The 22,210-nt window shown below is 41.6% G+C and overlaps 1 protein-coding gene across 8 annotated transcripts in view; it reads left to right on the top strand.

Moving 5' to 3' along the window:
* ASPSCR1 (ASPSCR1 tether for SLC2A4, UBX domain containing) overlaps positions 1 to 20,193 on the top strand; it is a 77,426-nt gene extending 57,233 nt beyond the window's left edge. For 3 of the 8 annotated variants that reach the window (XM_032211668.1, XM_032211670.1, XM_032211669.1), the window contains exons 13-16: positions 16,210 to 16,261; positions 19,235 to 19,304; positions 19,552 to 19,739; positions 20,040 to 20,193. In XM_032211668.1, the coding sequence (XP_032067559.1) occupies positions 16,210 to 16,261; positions 19,235 to 19,304; positions 19,552 to 19,739; positions 20,040 to 20,053 (324 nt within the window). In that variant the 3' untranslated portion in view covers positions 20,054 to 20,193. Of the gene's footprint in view, positions 1 to 2,613; positions 2,681 to 4,078; positions 6,282 to 7,277; positions 7,461 to 16,209; positions 16,262 to 19,234; positions 19,305 to 19,551; positions 19,740 to 20,039 lie in introns of those variants that run through there. The other 5 variants (XR_004254824.1, XR_004254825.1, XR_004254823.1 and 2 more) reach the window with 5 other exon arrangements.
* The last annotated feature ends 2,017 nt before the right edge of the window (positions 20,194 to 22,210 follow it).

Raw genomic sequence — 22,210 nt, forward strand, 5'->3', positions numbered from 1 at the left:
TGTAATTTCATCATCAAAAGAACTAAAAAGACCTCAAAAGTTTCCTTGTGTTTTCCTCTGATAGGAAATTGTAAGGGGGCTATACAGGGTGAAATCTGTTGCTGGACTTGTAATACAGGGGCTACACTTATTAAAATGCTTTTCGAAGCAAAAACAAACAACTTTCCAGATTGACTTTTTATCAGTGTCTTTCTATTGTGAAGCACAATGCATGTAAACATGGTTCAATTCAGACCCAAGGATTTCTCATAACATCAGTTCTAGGCCTGAGAAGGAAAATGTAAGTCTAGCTTTTGAGACAGCCTTATTGCAAAGGATTTGGGCGTCTTCTCCTTTCAGAAACCATTAATCATGTTAGTTTCTAGCACACACAAGTTAGTGTTGATTATTTGAGTGAGCACATAGAAAGGCCTCCTCTGAGATAATTTATCGGTAAAATGACCCTTCACATCTCCCAACAATGTACTCATTGGTGTTATAATTAAATAACACCCAGTTTTCTGCTAGTTGTCTTCCCTATCTCTGTTCTTTCATCTTTTCCAACATCATGGACTTCTTAAAGATAGATACTATAGGTCTTTGCATAATGTGTCCAAAATGTGATAATTTGATTCTGATCATTTGTGCCTCATTGTGAGAACTCTCATTTATTTTTTTCTAGGCCATTTGTTTGTTTTCTTGGCTATCCATAGTATTCTAGAGTCTTCTTCAACCCCAAGTTCAAAAGCAACAAAATATTCTGTCTAGTCTTATTTTTTTTCCAAACTCCCAACTTTCACTTCCATAGATTTTCACAGGCAGAAGAACCATTGTCTGTATGATTCAGGTATTTGACACATCACAGCATCTGAATATTTTTTCCAAGGCAGTTTCACTGCTACCCTAAAACAAGAGCTAATTCATGGTATATTTGTTGATTGCTGATTCTTTTACTATAGAGTATCTTAAAAAGCAGAAACTATTTATCAGTGTCTTTGTTTGCATTTCTAATGCTGGTTTATTTATTTATTTATATTCCACCTGTATTTTTATACACAACTCAAGGCAGTAAACATACCCAATACCCCTTCCTCTCCTATTTTTCCCACAACAACCATCTTATGAGAGTGTCCAGCCCAGTGTCCAGCCCAGCCCAGTGTCCTGCCCAGTGTCCAGCCATGGCTTTCATGGCTAAGGCAGAATTAGAACTCACCGTCTCCCACTTTCTAGCCTTTCTAGGTTGCTGTATATATTGCCATTAGTTTGCTCTCCTTTATATTTAATAATTGTCCCATTTTTTTCATTGTGTTCCTTAGTGTCTATAGAGATTCTCAGTCATCCAGGTCATGGTGGTTCCAAAAGTACTTTTTCAAGAGGCAACTGGACTTTCTGGTTTTTCTTTGAAGACATTTTGCTTCTCATCGAAGAAGCTTCTTCAGTTCTGGCTGGATGGTGGGGAATGGAAGGATTTACACTCCTTGGAGACAGCTGTTTCAGCTATCAGAGTAGCATAACCTGTACTGCATGGAGATAAAAGCGTAAATGTCCGTGGAAGAGAGAAATGAAATTGTGTCCGAGAATTAAAGAAGCCAGTTGTGTGTAGAAGAGATAAAAAGGGTGGAATGAGCTCTGAGACTCTGAAACTACTACAAGAGAGAAAGGAGTAACAGCCTTATAATCTCACAAACTTTCAGAAGACACTGACTAGCTACAGCCAATTAGCAACAAATAATTGCTTTATCTCTCTTACAAACTGATAAGGAAGGGGAGGCAGGGAAGCAACAGTACAAAGGAGCAATTACCAGCCTGTTCAATCCCTAGCAGGACCTACTGAAGTATAAGGGCTGTAAGGTGGAGGATAATTTAAAACTAAATATAAGATTTAAAAAACATTTAAGTCTTGATAAAAGGAACAGAATTCTGAAGACTAGGAAAAAACTGATAATAACTGCTTTTATTGCTATAAACTCTTGGCAGTTAAAAACAGTAAAATGAAAACTTGTAACATGGTTAAATATTTTCACTCAGTATCACTTATAAAAGTATTATTAGGCACTGGTAAGTAGATACAGTGTATGTATTGCATTTAACACATTATAGGCATACATGTTCTATAATAAACTTGTCTATAGGAAAATCTTTATAGTCTTCTAGTCAGGAGAGATGTTTCGTGCCCAAATCTACCTAATTATAACTCTCCCACAATGAACTTTACCTACTAGAGGTTCTTATAAGTAGGGAATATTTCTAAGGTATCTTTGACGTTGACATTCAGCTATAAAGAATAATAGTATATTTTCCCATTTCGTTGGATCAATTTACTGTTTTTCCATTGATGTTCTTTAACATACCAATTTGAGTTAGAAGCTCCTGAATTTGGGAATCTTTTGGACACTTCTTCTTTGTCCGTATCTGTTTGCATTTCCACTGTCTTTACAGACATTGATGTAATTACTGCTTCTCGTCTCAAGTTCCATCCTGAGATCTTTGCCTTTCTTGGGGGTGGCTTCTCTTTTTTTCTTGGCAATTCCCATCATCTATTGATTCCATTAGCTTTTTTTGTTTGTTTGATTGTTTGTTTGGCAATCTCTTATTACATTCATCTTTAACAAGTTCTATGATTTCATTCCACAGTTCCTCTGGTTGCCTATCAATGAGGTTTAGGACTTCAAAGCAATTCCTGAGGTTTTCATTGCAAATGGTGGGTATACATTCAGCATCATATTATGGAAACTGATTGGCTTTGTTCTTCTGCTTTGGCTGTACTTGGAACTTGCACATGAATGGTCTGGGATCTATTCCACAGTCAATCTTGGCTAATGTCTTTCGGTATTAAACCATAGCTCTTCCCCTTCCTGGTAATAATACAGTGGATTTTATTTCTATATGTTTTAGAATAGAATAACAAAGTTGGAAGGGACCTTAGAGGTTTTCTAGTTCAACCCACTGCTTAGGCAGGAAACCCTATACCACTTCAGACAGACGGTTATCCAACATCTTCTTAAAACCTCCAGTGTTTATAACTTCTGGAGGCAAGTTGTTCCACTGATTAATTATTCTAACTGTCAGGAAATTTCTCCTCAGTTCTAAGTTGCTTCTCTCCTTGATTAGTTTCCAACCATTGCTGCTTCTTCTACCCTCAGGTGCCTTGGAGAATAGTTTGACTTCCTCTTCTTTGTGGCAGCTCCTGAAATATTGGAATGTTGCTATCATTTTATCTAGTAATGTTCATGTATAGAGGTGCCATTCAGTGATGGAATTCAAAAAGTTTTACTACTGGTTCTGTGGACGTGGCTTGTTGAGTGTGGCATGTCTTGGTGGGTGTGGCCTGGCGGGCGTGGCAGGGGAAGGATACTGTAAAGTCTCCATTCCCTCCTGATCAGCTGGGAGTTGGGAAGCAGAGAATAGAGGGGGGCGGGGCCAATCGGAGGTGGTATTTACTGGTTCTCTGAACTACACAAAATTTCTGCTACCGGTTCTCTGGAACTGTTCAGAACCTGCTGAATACCACCTCTGGTGCCATTTCCAATTGTTGGAAAACAATTACTAATGAAAAATCACTGGTTTAGCAACACTGATACGTTGCTCCCTTTCTCATTTCTGTTTCATAAATCCATGTAATTTCCAACATACACATTCTCCAACCAGAAACACCACATATTGCTTGCTGATCTGAGAATAAAACTTATTTCTGCATCAGTGGTTGGAGTATAAGCTTGAATTGTCACATTAAATGCTTGTCCACAAAGTCTAATTAATATCATTGGTTCATTGACTGCATTGTACCCAAGAACTGTCTTTATTACCCAAGTGCCATCTTCCTGATTAAAACAACACAGTCCCTTCTTCATTTTTCATGTCCTTAAGTAGTAAACAGTGTGATCATCTGACTGAAAATGTCCAGTTCCAGTCTGTTTCAGAAGTGAGGTGTGGGAGGAGTAACACATGGTATTAACCCAGCCCTTTTGCCTAGGAGACTGAGGTAATCTTTAAGGCCACACCTACGTTCCTCCTTCTGATCTCCCAGATTAACTTCAGTCTCCGGCCTAAAAGGAGTGTTTCTTTGATTCTCCCTTCACTTCGAGGATTTTTTCTACAGGATTTTCTTTGCAAAGTGGATTTTTACCTTCCGTCCATCGACTGCATAGCTGCACCCCTCCTCTGCCGTGGTCAGCGCTGCTAGATCTCAAGCTTCGCTGCTTGCTAGCGTGCACACATGCCCCGAGCAACCGGACGGTCACGTAAGAGGGTGAGGAAGCCTCTGCATCGTGGGGGCGATAGAAGCGGCTGCGCGGCTCTCAAAGGGGCTGACAAAGACCAGTGGAGGACCGGGGATCCATCGAAGATCGCCCCAACGCTCCCCAGCTCCAGGTGGAAAATCGGACCACAGGTCGGCGGTCGCCATCTTGCCGCCGCCGTCTTGAGCACATGAGTGAGCACGTGATCGGCATTCTCTTACGGACGCCAAAAACGCTCAAAAAGCACCAGTGAAGCCAGAAGAGGCTTCCTTAAGGACCAACTCTGCCGGTAATCCGGGGAGGGCTCCAGAGCGGTGCCTGCTGGCGACCTGGGCCACAGATCGGCGGCAGGAAGAAGAAGAGCGTGGATTCAGGGACAGAAGACTGAATCCACCAAATTGAAGCCGGCTGAAAGAGAGAGGAGGTTGGTGGTCAGCACAACTGTAAGTACTATGGCGGAGGCGGTGAGGAGCAGGGATGCTAGGCCCAGATCCCCAGGGGGTCGGATCCGGACGAAGGGACCTCTGGGGGGGCTCCCCCAATTCCCAGAGGGAGGTCCCCAACCAGGAGGGGCAACTCCAGGGCCCCTAGGAAGGCAACCTCTGAGAAGGAGGTTAGGATCACCAGGGCCTCTGCTAGAAGATTTAGGGCTACCATCAGCCCCTCCCCCTCCAGGTCTCGATCCCCCCCGCAGGCTTCCAGCCCTGGTTGAGGCCCAGGAGACATCCCCAGGTTCCCCAAGGGGCTCAGGCAGAGGGCACAGCTCCCTATCGCCCCCCTTATTGCCTGCTCATACGTCTGAGCCGAGGGGTGACCCTTTTGGGCGCAGGGCATCCAGCCCAGCCAGGCATCGGTTGGCACCGCAATCCCCTGAACCCAGGGAATATTCACAGCCTCCAGAGCTCCATCCTGCCTTGCCTGAGCTTCCCACCAGCTTTCAGGAAGTGCTAGTCAGGGCCATAGCCCAAAGGATCGCTTCTGGGATGAAGCACCAGCCCCAGAGCTCCACAGGCAGATCTTCCCGGGACCAACCCAGGGGCCACCGGGACCGCCCCAGAGCATCTGCTGCCAGAGGAACCAGGTCTCCCTCTCCCTCTACTGCCAGTGAGGCTTCGGAATTAGAGGAGGGAGCGTGAAGGAGGTGGGGTTTTCTGAAGATGAGGAGGCCCAGGCAGAAGAGACTCCAAACATCGTTGGCCTTTTTCCCCCCTCCTTATTTAGCTCCTTGCTTCAAAAGGCAAGGGCCACAGCAGACCTGGACCCCCCCACAGATCCCAGGCCTGCGTCTGATATGCCTAGCACTAGCAGGGGTAACAGGAAGGGGCCCTTCCATAGACCTCCGGTGGAGAAGGAGGAGATTCCTACTCCAGATATGTTTTTAGAAGTGCTTAAATCCCAGTGGGTTAAGCCAGGTTCTTTCCCAAATCCAGGGGGAAATGAGAGGAGATTCTATAATCTTAACTCTACCTTTGCCCAAGCTCTCCGGGTTCCTGAGGTGGACACCCCGGTGGCCACCTTAGCTTCAGCATCAACTGTGGTCACAGGAGACATCGCCAATTGCCTTAAGGCAGAGGATAAGAAGGCGGACATCGTGCTACGTAAGACTTTCCAAGCAATAACCTGTGCCATTAGGGCAGCCGCTTCGGTGTCTTTCTTCAACAGGTCTACGGTGCTGTGGTTGGAACAGCTGAGGGACAGGACTCCGGCCACGGAAGTTCGATTGCTGCAGGACATCTCTAAGGTGCTGGCAGCCATGCAGTTCTCAGCAGATGCCACCCTGGATGCAGTTAAGTATGCGTCTCGGGCAATGTCATCTTCGGTGGCGTCCAGGCGCCTACTGTGGTTGCGCCACTGGCAGGCGGAGTCCCGGGCTAAGTAGCACCTGACAGGAGCAGACCACACTGGGGACAAGCTGTTCGGGACTGCACTGGATCCTATCCTGGTGGAGGATAAGAACAAACGGAAGGTCTTCCCGACGACTACCAGACGTTCAGACCTCCGGCATACGCTGTACCCCAGGAGAACTTCGTACCGCCCGCCTGAACCGGATGCCCAGAACCAGAGGTACCAGAACCCCAGGTTCCAGAGGCAGGGGGATAGGCAGTTTCTCAGAGACAGGTTCAGGGGCCAGCAGCAGAGCAAGCGGCCCTTTCGAGGAGGAGGCGGTCACCCATTGCGCAGGTTCAAGTGATCCGTCCGCGGATCACCCCATTGGCGTTCGCCTCTCCCTTTTTGCGGATGCCTGGGAACAAGTCACCTCGGATGAGTGGGTCCTCCAGACTGTTAAGCTCGGGCTAGAGCTGGAGTTCCGCTCGCTGCCCCCAAGTAGATTCCGTACCTTCGCCTCCTCCACGGATCCGACCAAACGGGCCCTTAAAGCCAAGGCCATCAAGCACCTTTTGGATATCAGGACCATTGAGAGGGTCCCAGAGGGGGAGAAAGGTTCCGGATTTTACTCGAACCTGTTCTTGGTTCCCAAGAGTTCGGGGGGGTGGGAGGTGGAGAGCCATCCTGGATCTTAAGCTGCTCAATTCCAGGGTGGTCTACCGTAGGTTCAAGATGGCCTCCCTGAAATCCATCTTAGAGGGCATCCGACAGGGCGACTTCTTGGCCTCTATCAACCTCACAGAGGCCTACCTTCACATCAGAATTGCCCCGGAACACTGCAGGTTCCTTAGGTTTTCCCACGAGGGCAGTCATTTTCAATATAGGGCTCTTCCCTTTGGACTGGCCTCAGCCCCCAGGACCTTTACCAAGGTGCTGGCTGTGGCCACGGGGCACCTGCATTCCTTCCCAATCCGACTTTTTTGTTACCTAGATGTCATCCTCATCCTAGCCAGGTCCCTGACTCTGCCAGGTAGGACCTGGGGACCACCATCGACACCCTCAGATCCCTAGGATTCTCTATTAACCTAGAGAAGAGTCACCTGGTCCCTTCCACCAGGCTACAATACCTAGGATCCATTATAGATTCAGTGGCTGGGGAGGTTTTCCTTTCTCAAGTCCAGAAGGACAGCATTGTGCAGCTGATTCATGAGGTTCGCAAATTATGCCCTGTAGTTCTTCTTTCCAGGCTCCTTGGGAAATTCATTTCTTGTATAAGGATCGTGCCGTGGGCTCGACTACACGCCAGGGAGCTTCAGTGGTTCCTGCTTCCATACCAGAGAGTCGGGACGAGCGACGCCAGCTTCAAGGTTCGAGTGCTGCCCCAGGTGCTGCTCTCGCTCCATTGGTGGCTGACCCCAGCATTAAACAAGGGATGCCTCTTCAAGGAACCAGCAAGGAAGGTACTCACAATGGACGCGAGCCTTTTCGGCTGGGGAGCGCACCTGGAGGCCCAGATAGCCCAGGGCCACTGGACTCCAACAGACCTGCGCAACAACATAAGCTGGTTGGAGCTCAGGGCCATCCATCTGGCCCTACGCCACTTCAAGACCACGGTGACTGGTCATCATGTCCTCGTCCTGACGGACAACGTGGCGGCCAAGGCCCACGTGAACAGACAAGGGGGCACCCATTCCAAGGCCCTTTGCAACGAGACCCTCCGACTGGGAAACTGGGCAGAGAGGCACCTCCAGTCCATCAGAGCGGAACACATCTCTGGGACAGAGAACCAGCAAGCGGATTGGCTCAGCAGGGAGACGGTCGACAACGGGGAGTGGCAGCTTCATCCCAGCATCTTCCTGCAGGTCTGTGAGAGGTTCGGGCGCCCGACGGTGGATGTCTTCGCAACCCCAGCGAACACCCAGCTGCCGAGATTCGTATCGAGGTTCCCGACCAGGGGAGCCATGGACACGGACGCCCTTCGATGCAGATGGCCACCAGGTCTTTTCTACACCTTTCCTCCCCTTCTCCTCATTCCTGGGGTTCTGAGGAGGGTAGTGTCAGAGAGAGCAGAGATCATTCTAGTGGCTCCCTTCTGGCCACGTCATCCCTGGCTAACAGACCTAGTGGAGCTGTCTTCAGCCCCCCACTGGAGGATTCCCCCAGGGGAGGTGTCCCTACACCAGGGGTCTCTGGAGCATCCGGATCCAGAGTGGCTCCATCTGACCATCTGGCGACTGAGGGGGAATAGCTGAGAGGGGCACATTTTTCCGCGAAGGTCATCAGGAGGCAGTCCACCACTCGTATCTACAACGCCTCCTGAGTGGCCATCGCAGACTGGTGCCAAGCTAGGGACCTCATCCCAGCTTCGGCCTCCGTGCCCCAGGTTCTGGACTTCCTACAGGAAGGTATGGAGAAAGGTTTGGCCCCCAGCACCCTTAGAAGACAGGTCTCCACTCCCTCCACGGTTCTGGGGGTGGTGGTGGATGCTTCACCCTTGTTCCAACATCCGGTCCTAAGGCACTTCCTTAAGAGAGCGGCGAATCTGAAACCTCCAGTGGTCCATTGATTCCCTACCTGGGACTTACCCACGGTCCTCCAGGCAATGACGGAGGCACCATTCGAACCCTTGAGGGAAGTTTCCCTACAATTCCTGACCCTTAAGGTCGTCTTCCTGGTTACCATCACCTCAGCCAGAAGAGTATCTGAGATCAACGCTCTCTCCAGCAGAGCGGACCTCTGCACCTTTCTAGAGAACCGGGTCATCCTCAGACTGGACCCCGCGTTCATGCCCAAGGTCAATTCCCCCTTCCACAGGGCTCTATAGATAGTTCTGCCGGATTTCTGTCCGCAGCCCTCCAGGGATAGGGAAAGATCTTGGCACAGGTTGGATGTCAGAAGAGCCTTGCGCATCTATCTGAAGCGTACACGCCCATTAGGCGTTCGGAAGCCCTCTTCATATCATATCAGCCGTCCACCCGAGGTTTCCCCGGCCACCATTAGCAGGTGGATCAGAGCGGCCATCTCACAGGCCTACGAGGCATGGGGACTTCAGTCCCAGAGGGCATCACAGCGCACTCCACCAGGAGTGTGGCCACCTCAGCAGCCTGGGCCACCCAGGCACCCATAGAGGAGATTTGCAGGGCTGCCGCCTGGTCTTCTCCCTCGCCTTTCATCAGGCATTACCGGCTAGACGCTTATGCCTCAGCGGAAGCAGCATTTGGCAGGAGGGTTCTGCAGGGAGTCCTAGACTCTCGAGGGGCTCAGGCCCATTCACTCCCTCCCAGGACATCTAGCTTTGGTATGTCCCATGTGTTACTCCTCCCACACCTCACTTCGGAAACTAGCAGTTGGTCTTACCTGAACTGCATGTTTAGAAGAAGGTGTGGGAGGAGTCACTTCCCCCCCTTTTGTTTAGGGCGCTCCGCGCCATGGGCCTGAGTTAGTTCAGTGGTCAGGCAATGCCAGGCTGGAAGGATGTGTGCTTGCGCTGTCTCTGTCCTTCCTTCCAGGTGCTCTACTATGATCCATCGGTTAATCTGGGAGATCAGAAGGAGGAACGTAGGTGTGGCCTCAAAGATTACCTCAGTTTCCTAGGCAAAAGCGCTGGGTTAATACCATGTGTTACTCCTCCCACACCTTCTTCTAAACATGCAGTTCAGGTAAGACCAACTGCTAATTTCAGCCCACTCGTGTCTAAGAAGTCCATGTGTAGCCATTTCATTTTGTCTTTCACTTAGTTGGGGATCATTTTCACACTTTTCACACATAACATTTTCTGCATAGTAACATGAGCAATTAGAGATCTCATAGCTTTAATCTAGCTAATCCATAAACGTCATATTCCAAAAGAACCACCTCTTTTCTTCAGGGGCTTATTAGTTGCCATCTGACTTGAGGGGACTGTCATCCAGCATTATCTTATCAGTTACGTTACCTTGTTTGTCCATGCAGTTTTCTTACTAAAATTCAGGAATGGTTTACCATTGTCCTGCCCTGCATGGTATGATATAACGCCTTGCCATTATTGCTAGTCATTATTTACCTCCTCTATCTTTCTATATTGCTGCTGCTCAATATAGATGTATTGTCAGCTTCAACTGAGCAGCTTTGACTAGGAGAATGTACTCTTTGGAATACCGTCCAAGCATTGTTTGCTCGTTCCTCCCAGAAACATATTCAGCTGTCACAGTAGGGCAGCCTAGCGGGACCAGGGAGGTGGGGCGGGGATCTGAATTGCAGAAATAATTATACCAAGGAATAAAAGTAAGGAAATGAATCGGGATGTTTGAAGTTTTACAATAAATCCATAGTAGCGTACCACTGTAATATTAAAAGAGCTAGCACTCTGGCGAAACAGCTAGCGCTCTGGCTGATGAAGTTGAACTTTTAGACATTATCTGGTTTAAAAAAAAGTCTTTCTTTCCCAGCTGCCTTCTGTGTTTGATCAGGGTCTTCTCAGCTTGGGAAGCTTTGTTCTCAGGTACTAAGACAAGGCCATTTAGGCAGTGTCCCTGTGACCGTGGCTCTCATGTTTATATCCCTTCCGGAGATGCTCTTTGCCTCTTGTCAGAGGAGCTTTGATCCACAAGCTCCCCAATTAAATTTTCCAAGTGCTGGTGTCTGTGTTCAGTGGCTTGCTGGGGATCGGGAGGGTGTTCTGGATTATATAGTATGTCATGCTACTAGCTTAGAGTTCTGCATTCATGTGCATGTCCCCTTTGATGTACTCATATACTTACTAATCTTTACCCATCAAACTAACTGTGGACTCATGGCACTCTAGTCATTACAACTCGTGTCATGGAAAGAATGTTTCTTCTTTTGGCAGCTGCAAGTCTCTTTCCCCAACTCCAAAGACAGCAGCCACTATTTGGTCTTGTGTTCTCTGTGTAAACTTGGCAAATCTTTTCTTTTCTTTTTCTCTTTGGTAGGAGGGTGATTTAGCTTGGACAATAGGCAGGAGAATACATCAAAGTGAAGCTGTCCAAATACAGGGAATGATGGGGAAGATGATTTTTTCCATGAAAAATGATTCATGAAAATGTAAACACATAGTTTCAACCAACTACCCCCCCCCCAAAAAAAAGAAAAACCTTAAGTACTAAGCAAGGTGCTGTGAATATGAAGTTTGTCTAAGTATGATATATGGACTTCTGCCTGTTTTCCATAACTTCTTATTTGAACTGATGACATGTGACTTCTGATGCCACAAAATAAATCTGTATTACTTGTTTGCTGCTTGATGTGACTCAAGAGATTATAATTACCTGGTACGGAAGGTATATTTGTTACACTTGAAAGACATCTTAGTCTGGCTTCAGAAGTAGACAACTTAGATACTATAACCTGCTACGGATGTGGAGGCAAGCGGCAACTATGGAAGCACAGGGCAATTGTTCATTTATTCATCCACAGATTTCTTAGTTACAGATCCTGAAAATAATTTTTACATTAACACTGTGAGTGGTATGTGGAAAATTCTCTTTTCCACCCCCGATTGTCATAAAAATTGTGTCTTGAAAAACTGATGCTTATCTATATATTCTTTTATTCTTCTTTCCTATCATTTTTTTCTTGTGCAACCTATTTTATACATTGTAAACTAGAGGCCAAGAACTAGTTTATGTTTGTCATTTGAAAATTGCTCTGTGAGCCTTTGTGAGTAAAGATGAGAGTAAAAATGCTTTAAATAAATAAAATGATGTAATGAATATAAGCAGGATTTTTACTTCTAACAAACTGCTATTAACATTCATAAAGAAAGGATTTTCAGATCTCTTGTCTAATTACTAGAATGGTATAAACACACTACTACTTTTGAAATGATTTCTGCTGGTATCTGGATACTGGAAAAATCCAAGTACAACAATGGATATTGAAAATAACAAACTTTAGTAATTACTTCACCATGAGATATTGACCAACATTATTAGGCTGTAAAGAATTCTAAAGAATTGTGTCTGCATGGCAGCTAGATTCGTCTCTCTTTCAGTGAATGGTACGGATGTGGAGGCAAGCAGCAACTATGGAAGCACAGGGTAATTGTTTGTTAATTAAAAGAGAAATATGTACTGTGAAAGTACAAAGGCGTCAAAGACAAAGGGTTAGTGAATTTCTAATAATTATAAAGTCACGTAAGGATAATTTCAACAGATAAGCATATTTTGCAACTTTATTTCCTTAATTCTATCCCCTGTTCCCCCCAAAAATGGAATAGGTAAAACTTTAAAGTTTTAGCCATACTTAGGCTTTCACATGAAGGAAAGGCTCAAAGTATTGTCCTTGTAAAATAACAATTTCTCTGTGTCTTGTTACAGTTCATTTGTTATTCATTTTAAGTGCTCAGAAACAAAGGACGTGTTATCTTTGATCGTTTTCCAGAGATACACTCTTTCCCAGAATGATGGGCACACATCCATGTTGTTGCTGCAGGATATCCAGTTAGTATTCTTCCATAGCACTCCTTTCATTGTTTAGTCAGTTACTACTCAGAGCATCCCATTTTTCAGCAGTGATGATGACTTTTCAGCTGTACTTCAAAACTGCACTAATATAGTGCATTGTCTTTTGGGTAATGATTGCCATGGTGTCATCCTTTCCAAAAAAGGAAATTAGCAGCATTAACACATGGTTCAAGAGATAGGCAATCATTTGGACCTGATGAATCAAATTTGTGACTATATTAGATGGTCTCACAAAATGGCTCTTAGAAGCATAGCCAATGACAAAAACTCACTCCCCAAGCCAAACTACTAAGTTCCTCTTCCCGCTCTCTTAAAATGGTCTCTACGACCCATTTACTTGTTTTCTGACCTTCTTCCAAAACTAGCAATATGTTACCATAGACATTGACAATGTCTGTTTTGTAAGGATGCCTGTGCCTGTAAATATGGAGTTGTATTTTCCAGGTGCTATATGTAACCTTGTGTCTCAAATTTAGTGAATTTATAGTAAATAAAGATGTAAGTATGCTTGGCACTTTGCTGCATAGGCTAACATATTTCCATTTTTCCCATTATTTCTAAATCAGACACAATAAAAGGCCTGACAATTTCAAGAGAATTATTGTCACGTGCCATATTCCATCCCCATATTATTTTTCAATACGCACATTATTGTTAGCAATATGCAACTTTGATGCACTGACCAGTCACTTAAATCTCAATATCAAGATCTTTTTTTAGAGTAATAATTCCATGTTACGTTTGTAAACTTCCAGAAACATCTGTCTGGAAGCTCTTGGAAGGAGAATGCTACCCTATCCGAGAAGGGCTCTAGGTCTGACCCAACAAGGCAGTTCTTTTGGTTGTTATTGTGCTAGTGTTTTTAAGCCTTGGAGTTAAAGTGATGCACTAAAGCTGAAATGTTGTGATAGCAGAGATCTATTACATTTAATGACAGTCTCTTTGATCTTTTATTTTACAAGTCTTCTCCCACAGCTTTTCTGTTTTTATCTGTTTAGTTTGTAAACTGTGTATGTGTATACACAGGGATGGCAATATAAAGATACCCCGAGCATATGGTGTAACAAATAGTCAAAAATGTTTAAAATAAAACTGTAGAATGCTACATGTTTTCCACGTGGGATAGAAAATTGTACTCAACTTGGCTGAATTGTTAAATACCTACACTATGTAGCATCTAAGTTCTCAGTGTTTTTGTTTGATTGGTGGCCCTGCTTCTCCTCTAACCTGAGTTTAATTTTGAAAAATAATTTTTATGAAGTCTAGAAGCTTTCAATTCATAATTGAAAATTCTTTAGATAAAAATGTGATCTTCAGGAGCTCTGGAGGAATTGTGAATGTGTTATCTTGATAAAAAGGAAGGAGCAGTTCCAAATATTCAAAAGCTATAGGCATCCATACTATAAAAGCAATAGGGAATGATTCACAACTGTCAATGAAGAAATTGAATTCCATTTTCATATAATAATTTCAAGCAAATAAAGAGTGAAAATGGTAAAATGATTCTATCAAGCATTGCTATAGAAAAAAGAATTGAAGATGGGTCTTGCCAAGGTGGATTAGGAAGGAAAGAAGGCACGGAGAGTTGTTTTCTCTGTATATTCCTAGTTTGGTTGGATAGATACATGTATTCAAATCTTGTACCTAAGAAAAGATACTAAGAGGTTCAAGCTATCCCAGAAACTCATACATTTTCATTTTGTTAGACTGCACTTGATTGGGTCAAAATCTTACATGCCACATACAATTTTTTAGGCATAGTGTGCTTTGAGGGTTGCAGTAAAACATATTCAAAGAGACAATTAGTGCCCAAATGAGCATGCTGTATGCCTAGCCTGGAAAAAAAAAGAGCAAGCTATGGATCAAGCTCTCTGAAGAGAGTTTTTATTGGCCAAACTCTAGGAAAGAAAATAGATTTTTTGGGATGGGGGGTGGGAAGGAGGTGGCGGCTGAAATTTGTGTGCTCCTGAACTGCTGTCTCATTTCTTTAAGTCTCTTCCAATTAAAAGCGCTTTGGTCTGATGTCTTGCCAGTGCTGGGAATTGGTTGGGGAGGAGGAGTTGGAAAGCTAAAGCTGGGCTTATTTGTCAACTTGTGAGTAAAAATAGGGTAGCAGAGTGTGTGTGTGTATGTGTGGGTGCATGTGTGTGCATGTGTGATTTAAGCATTTGTACTGCCATGTGTCTGTCTCATTCTTGGATTGTGTTGTTCCGTGCCCGCTCTCTCCCTCTTCTTTGTGTTTCCCTCACAGGCTCTGCCATGAATTTTCTCTGACCCCTTGGGGCCGTTCCCACTTGAAGCTTTGAAGTGTGTGCCCAGAACTTGATTGACAAGGAAGTTTTAGTGGCGGCAACTGGAGAAACTGAAAAGGGCAGGGCTTTGAACTAAAGGGCTTTGAGCTCTGAGATGCTGCGCTTAGTTATCTCCTTCAGAATGTTAATTATTCATCACGATAATTGGGCAGGAGAGAAAAAAAGAGAGAAGAGGTTATTAAAAAATTCCAACACTAACACACTACAAAACCTCATTTTCCAATTCTGTGGCTGGCGTGAAAAGGATAGTGTGTGTGCGAAGAAGCTGAGGAGGGTTTTGTTGTTGTTGTTTTCCTTTAATCCATTCTCTAAATAGTAGGATCCCTTCAGATGAAGACAGCGGAAACATCAAAGCTTTTATAAGAGTTTTCTTGGAGTTTCTTAACTGTGTCTGGTCCTTTTTTAATTAAAAAGTTTACGAAGAGCCGCCTTTGTGACTGGCTTCTGGTGACGTTAGCCAACCTTGTGTCCCACTGTCTGGGAGAGAAAAATATTCTAAAAAGACTAATACTGTTTTTGCCACTATAATATCCAGTTGATGCTCTGGTGGATCAACCAGTGAATGGAGGACCCATTCACTGAAAGAGAGACGAATCTAGCTGCCATGCAGACACAATTCTTTAGAATTCTTTACAGCCTAATGTTGTTGGTCAATATCTCATGATGAAGTAATTACTAAAGTTTGTTATTTTCAATATCCATTGTTGTACTTGGATTTTTCCAGTATCCAGATACCAGCAGAACTCATTTCAAAAGTAGCAGTGTGTTTATACCATTCTAGTAATTAGACAAGAGATCTGAAAATCCTTTCTTTATGAATGTTAATAGCAGTTTGTTAGAAGTAAAAATCCTGCTTATATTCATTGCATCATTTATTTAAAGCATTTTTACTCTCATCTTTACTCACAAAGGCTCACAGAGCAATTTTCAAATGACAAACATAAACTAGTTCTTGGCCTCTAGTTTACAATGTATAAAATAGGTTGCACAAGAAAAAAATGATAGGAAAGAAGAATAAAAGAATATATAGATAAGCATCGGTTTTTCAAGACACAATTTTTATGACAATCGGGGGTGGAAAAGAGAATTTTCCACATACCACTCAGTGTTAATGTAAAAATTATTTTCAGGATCTGTAACTAAGAAATCTGTGGATGAATAAATATTTGAGTTATAATGTTGAATTATGTTATGATCATCTATATTTAAAGGGTGTTTTGTTTTCTAATGAAAGTTTAGTCTGGTACTCCTCAGAGAAATAGATAGGGTCCCATTCCACTTCTAGGATTAACATTATTGCAATTTCATGAGAATGTATTCTTGCAAGACTAATAGAAGAACAATTTCAGCAATTCTTCTCTTTAACCTCTGATTTCTCTCCTATTGCAGGCTAACCTTTTCCCTGCTGCTATTGTGTATTTTGGATCTGAAGTGCACAAGGGTGAGTAGTTGTGCCTCCATAGGCTGCATAGATAAATTGTGAAAATCTTTCTGTGATATGCAGATTTTTTAAAAATTACCCCTGGATTATAGAGGTATTAATAAATGTATAGCATATCAGTTTCTGTGGACTTTTAAATCAGAGTATGTTTCTTTGGAAAGCTGCTGGAGTAGCCACTCCAATGTGAAAATATCAGTAAGGGAAATATCTGGAAAGTGAAATAATAGGGGACAGGTCCAAATAAGATTCATTATCAATGCATGGAATTTTAGCAAGGGTCCAAACCTGTGTGTGTGTGTGTGTATGTGTTTGTTTGTTTGTTTTAATCCTGTCATACACGTAGTCCTCAACTTACAATAGTTCATTTAGCAGCCGTTCAAAATTACAACAGCACTGAAAAAAGTGACTTATGGCCGTTTTTTACAGTTATGATCTTTCCAGCATGCCCATGGTCATGTGATCAAAATTCAAATGCTTGGCAGCTGGTTCATATTTATGACGGTTGCTGTGTCCCACGTAATCCTCTTTTGTGACCTTCTGACAAGCCAAGTCAATGGGCAAGCCAGATTCACTTAACAATTGGGTTACTAACTTATCAACTGCAGTGATTGACTTAACAAACAAGACAAGAAAAGTCGTAAAATGAGGCAACATTCATTTAACAAATGTCTCACTTAACAACAGAAATTTTGGGCTCAGTTGTGATCATAAGTTGCTATTGCTATAAGTTGAGGATTACCTGCACTTTTACAGAAAAGATGTATTCAGAAGCAAGGCAAAAAAGCTGCATGATACCCTTTAGTTGTTAGTGGTATAAACTGACATCTGTGAAAGCATCCCTTAGTTACATCCTCTGCAGTTCAGTTTTCGTGAACATGGTTGCAAAATGATTGCCATTGAGAAAGGAGTGCAGTATTTCAATCCCTCCCCTGTCCCTTTATTCTAGGAACTTTTTTTAAAAAATGAGACAGAATTGAGTATCCAGAGAGTATCTGCAAGAAGTCCACAGACCTCCCTCCCTCCCCCTCACTCTCAATAACAGTTTCAACAATATAGTAAGAACTAGTACAAAGTACAATAGATTGATAAAGAAGAAGAGAGAAATAAAAGAAAATGCTAAAAGAAAAAAAATAGAAGTAGAAAAAAACATAGAAAGAAGATATAAAGAAGTGGCTTCAGATCTTCTTCACAGCAGATATAAGTACAATTATACTTCAAATCTCTCTCTAGGGTTACATCATGACTCTTCTTTCTAGTCTATCAGGGTAATCAAAACCATAAATCACAAGTTCATTTTTTCTTTGTTACAGAAAAAGTCTAGAAGAGGTTTCTTGTCGCTAATAAGTATACTTGTTTTGTCTCTAGTCAAACACTTTGTTAGATAATTTAGCCATCTTAGCAAGTTCTGCCATCTTTGCTAAACTTTTCTCCATTGTAGAAATGTTTTAGCATTTTTAAATGTAATATTTTTTTCTGTTTGAATTGTAAGCTGCCCAGAGTCATTGATTCAGATGGATGACTATAGAGATTGAATGAATGAATAAATGAATGAATGAATGAATAAATAAATAGTATTCCATAGTTCATTTTCAACAGTCTCTTTTCTAAGTCCTAAGTTGAACATTCATCTTTCCTATCAGTCACTATATGTGTTTGAACCTGTTTTCTGGTGTTTTTAGATGCCCTTCAAGCATGATAAAATGACCATTTCATTGTTTCCAACATAAATTTGAAGTACCTTTATATATTCTAGTTACATTTTCTTGTGTTCTATACCAACAATATATCATTTTATAAAAATTCTCTTTAAGATTATGACAATGTAATTTTTAATCTTTTTAACCATTGTTCCATCAGTATATTATGTCCAAAATTCTTAGCCCATTTTATCATTTAATATTCCACTTCTCCTTCAATTTTTTAAAAAAATTACATTTTAGCAATTACATGTTCATCATTTGTATACATTTAATTTCAAATTCTGTCTTACATTGTTTAATAATATGAATTCTTTTATTACTTTTAATTTTTCTGGTAAAGGTAAGCAATAAAATCATTATCAGCTAAGCCTCCTTGTCTCCTTGTCTCCTTGTTCTCTTGATTTTATTTAAAATCCCCCTTGGTAATATTCTAGTATCCCATGATATTTAACCTATACCTATTATTTCTTATCTATAAAATGCTTCATGTGCTAAGAGTCCTAAAGGTTGTTTGGGGTATAGCTTGGATTTTTATCTATTCTGTATTCTCAATATGGCATGTCTAACATAATGAAATCTACATTGACTTTATTATACCACAAGTATCCATGTCATCCAAATCTCAGGTAATCTCCTTCTAACTCTAAAAGTCATCCAAACAAAAAACATGCTAAAAGTGTTATCCAGTCGTTCTCTTTCCTTTGTATTTGTAATATCTTATATTTAAATCATGTTTCTCTTGTTAAACAAACTTATGTATATCTTTTTTACCATTTTTACATGGTACATCAATTTTAAAAACAAGTATTATCTGAAACAAAAACAAAATTCTAGGCAAAACATTCATTTTTTTTACTTTTTTCTTCATTTTAAAGCCAGTTTTCTCTATCAGTTCTATTTGAACATTTGTTTTCCTAATTGTTGTTAACATCTTAATCTTCTGATTATTAATCTTAATACCTGCTAGCATAAAAATCTTTTAATTTCCTATTTTTTTTTCTATTTTTTTAATGAATATATCAAAACTAGCACAAAATTAGCAAATACCGTCACCTTAGAAGTTTCTACTTTATTTTGTACTCCCACATTTCTCTTTGCCTTGTCTCTTTTTATATCTTTTTATATATCATAGGGTTTTGCTAGTTCTCCATTTAAACTTTTGTATGTTTTCTTAAATTGATCAAATTTAATAAAATTCCAGAACTCCTATCTTCCAAAAGGTATTCCAAAATTTTAAACAAGAAGGATCATTTCAAATTGTTCATTTTTACAGATCACTATTTGAGGTTGGATCTGCTGGAATCTGCTGTGTCCCCTTCTGAAGCTGACATCTTAGTAGCTAGGTAAGTAGAAATTGTGAATAATTTATTTCAAAGATCGGAATTTATCAGTTGGCAAAGTATAGACATGTTATCTTACATCTATCTCAATTCCACCTGGATGATGAAAGGGCAACTTATTTGCAAACTCCACGGAGATTGAAAGAAAATCTGAACTTTTCCCTCTTGCATTTAGTTCATCAAGCAATTTATTGTACTTACATATGGAGAGGAACCAACATGAAAATCTAATATTTATCTTTTCTTCCAGGCGGCTGTCTAAATTGGTAGATCATGCAGCTCAACATTTGGAATCTGCTCCTAGCTCTTCACTTATATCAAATGAGGTTAACCAAAATATAGTAGCAGAGCATTCAGAACCAGCAAATCTTGAAATACCACAGCCACAAATAAGGAGGGCCCCAACTGGAAAAGTGCCAAAGTGGCTGAAGTTGCCAGGTACTACCTTACATGTAATAGCAAGATACGTACTTTTTTTTCCTCCAAAAAGAGAGATCCAAATCTCTCTTCACCCAAAACTCTTGCCCTTTGTGTGAAGTTATTCCCAAGTGTTGACCCTCATTGAATCCAAACTGACACCACCACCCTCACTTTAGAATGTGAAATGTATATGATCCATGTTCTTCAGTATGCTAATATGCTATCTGGATTTTAGTTTGAAAATCTATTTCTTTGGAAAAGTTCATGAAAGCTCCACTGTGCAAACTCATTTGCTATTGCCTTATGTTTACATTTCAGGTGGGAAGAGATGAAGAAGTGGTAATACCTGCTGCTGAAAGATGCTTTGCTTGGTTGAGAAGCAACATTTAATTACCATTTTCTGCTTCCAAAAACAAGCTAAAATATATGACCTACAAATGATTTTTCGGAATAAAGTTGAATGCTGTTTCCATTTGCCAGTTCTGTTAAATTGGGAATGAATTGTTGCCTGCGTTCTGCAACATCATTGACCTATACAATGCATATTTGGATGGTGTCGTAAAGCAAGAGAAAGCTCATGCTTTCTGTGACTTCAGATCACATAAATGGAGTAGGGACAGAAATTCAGGCAAAACCACTTGCCATCTTTTTTGTGTGGATGCTGAGAATTTCAACAACATGGTACTCAGTGAGAATCTATAGCGGGTGGTAATTGTAAAGTAACTGGCTGATTTTGAAAGTGATAAATCGAGTCAGACCTGGGTCATGCTTGGAAGACCACAAGACTCTCAAGTCTATAGACCCTGGAAAAGGAGAGAAATTAAATCATTTCTGTACTGCTGGTAAAAAAATTGTATGGGTATATCAAGTACTGTCAAGCTGTACATGGCGGGCAAACTCAAGAAATAGGATTTCAGAAAGGCACCTTTAGTGCTAATCACAAAAAACATAATCTTCAAAATAGTCAAGGTTGGTTCTAGGCAGAATTAAATAAGTCAGTTTAAAGTGGGGTCTCTAAAATACTTCCTTCTCATAGCTGCCGCCACCTTGGTACGCTGCCTCTTCTCATGGCCAGTGATCTCTTCCTCTGTCTGGCTCCCACAGTTTCTCCTAGGTACATTCCAGGAGTCAAGTTGGATTTGAAGATATTTACCTTTCCATGAAGGGACATGCTTTAAGGAAAATGATAAATGGATCTATTGGGGACTGCTAGGATGTAGAAATGGTACTTAAAATGAATGGACCAGAGAAGCTTTGACCATTTAAGATTCTCTGCTTGATTAGCACAATCTGCTTCTTAAATGTTTTACAAAAAAAATCAGGGAGTTAATTCAAGTAAACAAAGGATATATATGATTCTGTTTGATAATTGCAGTACTAAGATAGACAGCTAATTACAGTAAATGAATTTTAGGTTTTATTTATATCCTACCTTTATTTTTATAAATAACTCGGGGCCACAAACACACAATACTATTTTCTCTCCTAAATTCCCCACAAGAACCTGTGAGATGAGTTAGCTAAGAGAGAGTGACTGGCCGAAGGTCACCCAGCTGGCTTTTTTCCCCACGCAGGACTAGAATTCACATTATCCTAGCTTCTAGCCTGATGCCTTAATTACTATGATTAGGTGCATAAAGTAGAAATGAGATTTTATTTATATGCAGCATAAAGTGGACAGACAAAATCTGTCATGCTAAGCATAGTCTATTATATTAAGGCTTTACTATATTCCTTGCTTAAAATGTAAAAATGTTAGATATTATTACAACAATATAAAGATATATTTGCTGCCAACATACTTAAAGGGTTTATACCTTTCTTATCAGATTCTTAATGGATTGTCCCTTTCTATATTTTGTGCAAGGTTAAATATTGTAAAAATTAATAGAGAAGGAGATGTTGCTCTTTGATTTGGTAATATATTAGTTCGGTTGATCTAATAAGGGTTTAAGGACTGCAGGTCTAACCTCTGCATACATTTGGTCTTCTAAATCATTCTTTCTGTTAATGAAAAGCAAGATACATTTGCTGACTAGGAGCACCCAGGTAATAAATAATGTAAGACTTCTTAGTCATATACAGGTAAACTGCTTTAAACTGCAAGGCGTATTTACAGTAGAGAGGTAGCTAGATCTAGTATCAGATAGCTGATAATAGTACTGTATCAGTAATACTGAATCAGGTGAGTATTATTCTCTAACCCTTCGCTGAATTTTATATAACCCCTAGAAAAGTTAAGAAGCCCTGAATAGATCCTTGGGGGTGGGGGGCGTACATATAACACAGAATAAAATCTCCTAAAAAAGCTCCCAGTTATAACATAAATAATGCTATTCAGTTAAAATTCTTTGCAGCCTTAGAAATAGCATTTAAAACCACAGGATGTGCCACAGAGAGTCAAGAAAACATAAGGGAGACAATCATACCACAGACCACAAGAACAGAATCACAACCATCTCAAAGCAGAAGACAGAGCAGGCCTTAAA

This window comes from Thamnophis elegans, chromosome 2 (assembly GCF_009769535.1).
Source record: "Thamnophis elegans isolate rThaEle1 chromosome 2, rThaEle1.pri, whole genome shotgun sequence".
Classification (NCBI taxonomy): domain Eukaryota; kingdom Metazoa; phylum Chordata; class Lepidosauria; order Squamata; family Colubridae; genus Thamnophis; species Thamnophis elegans.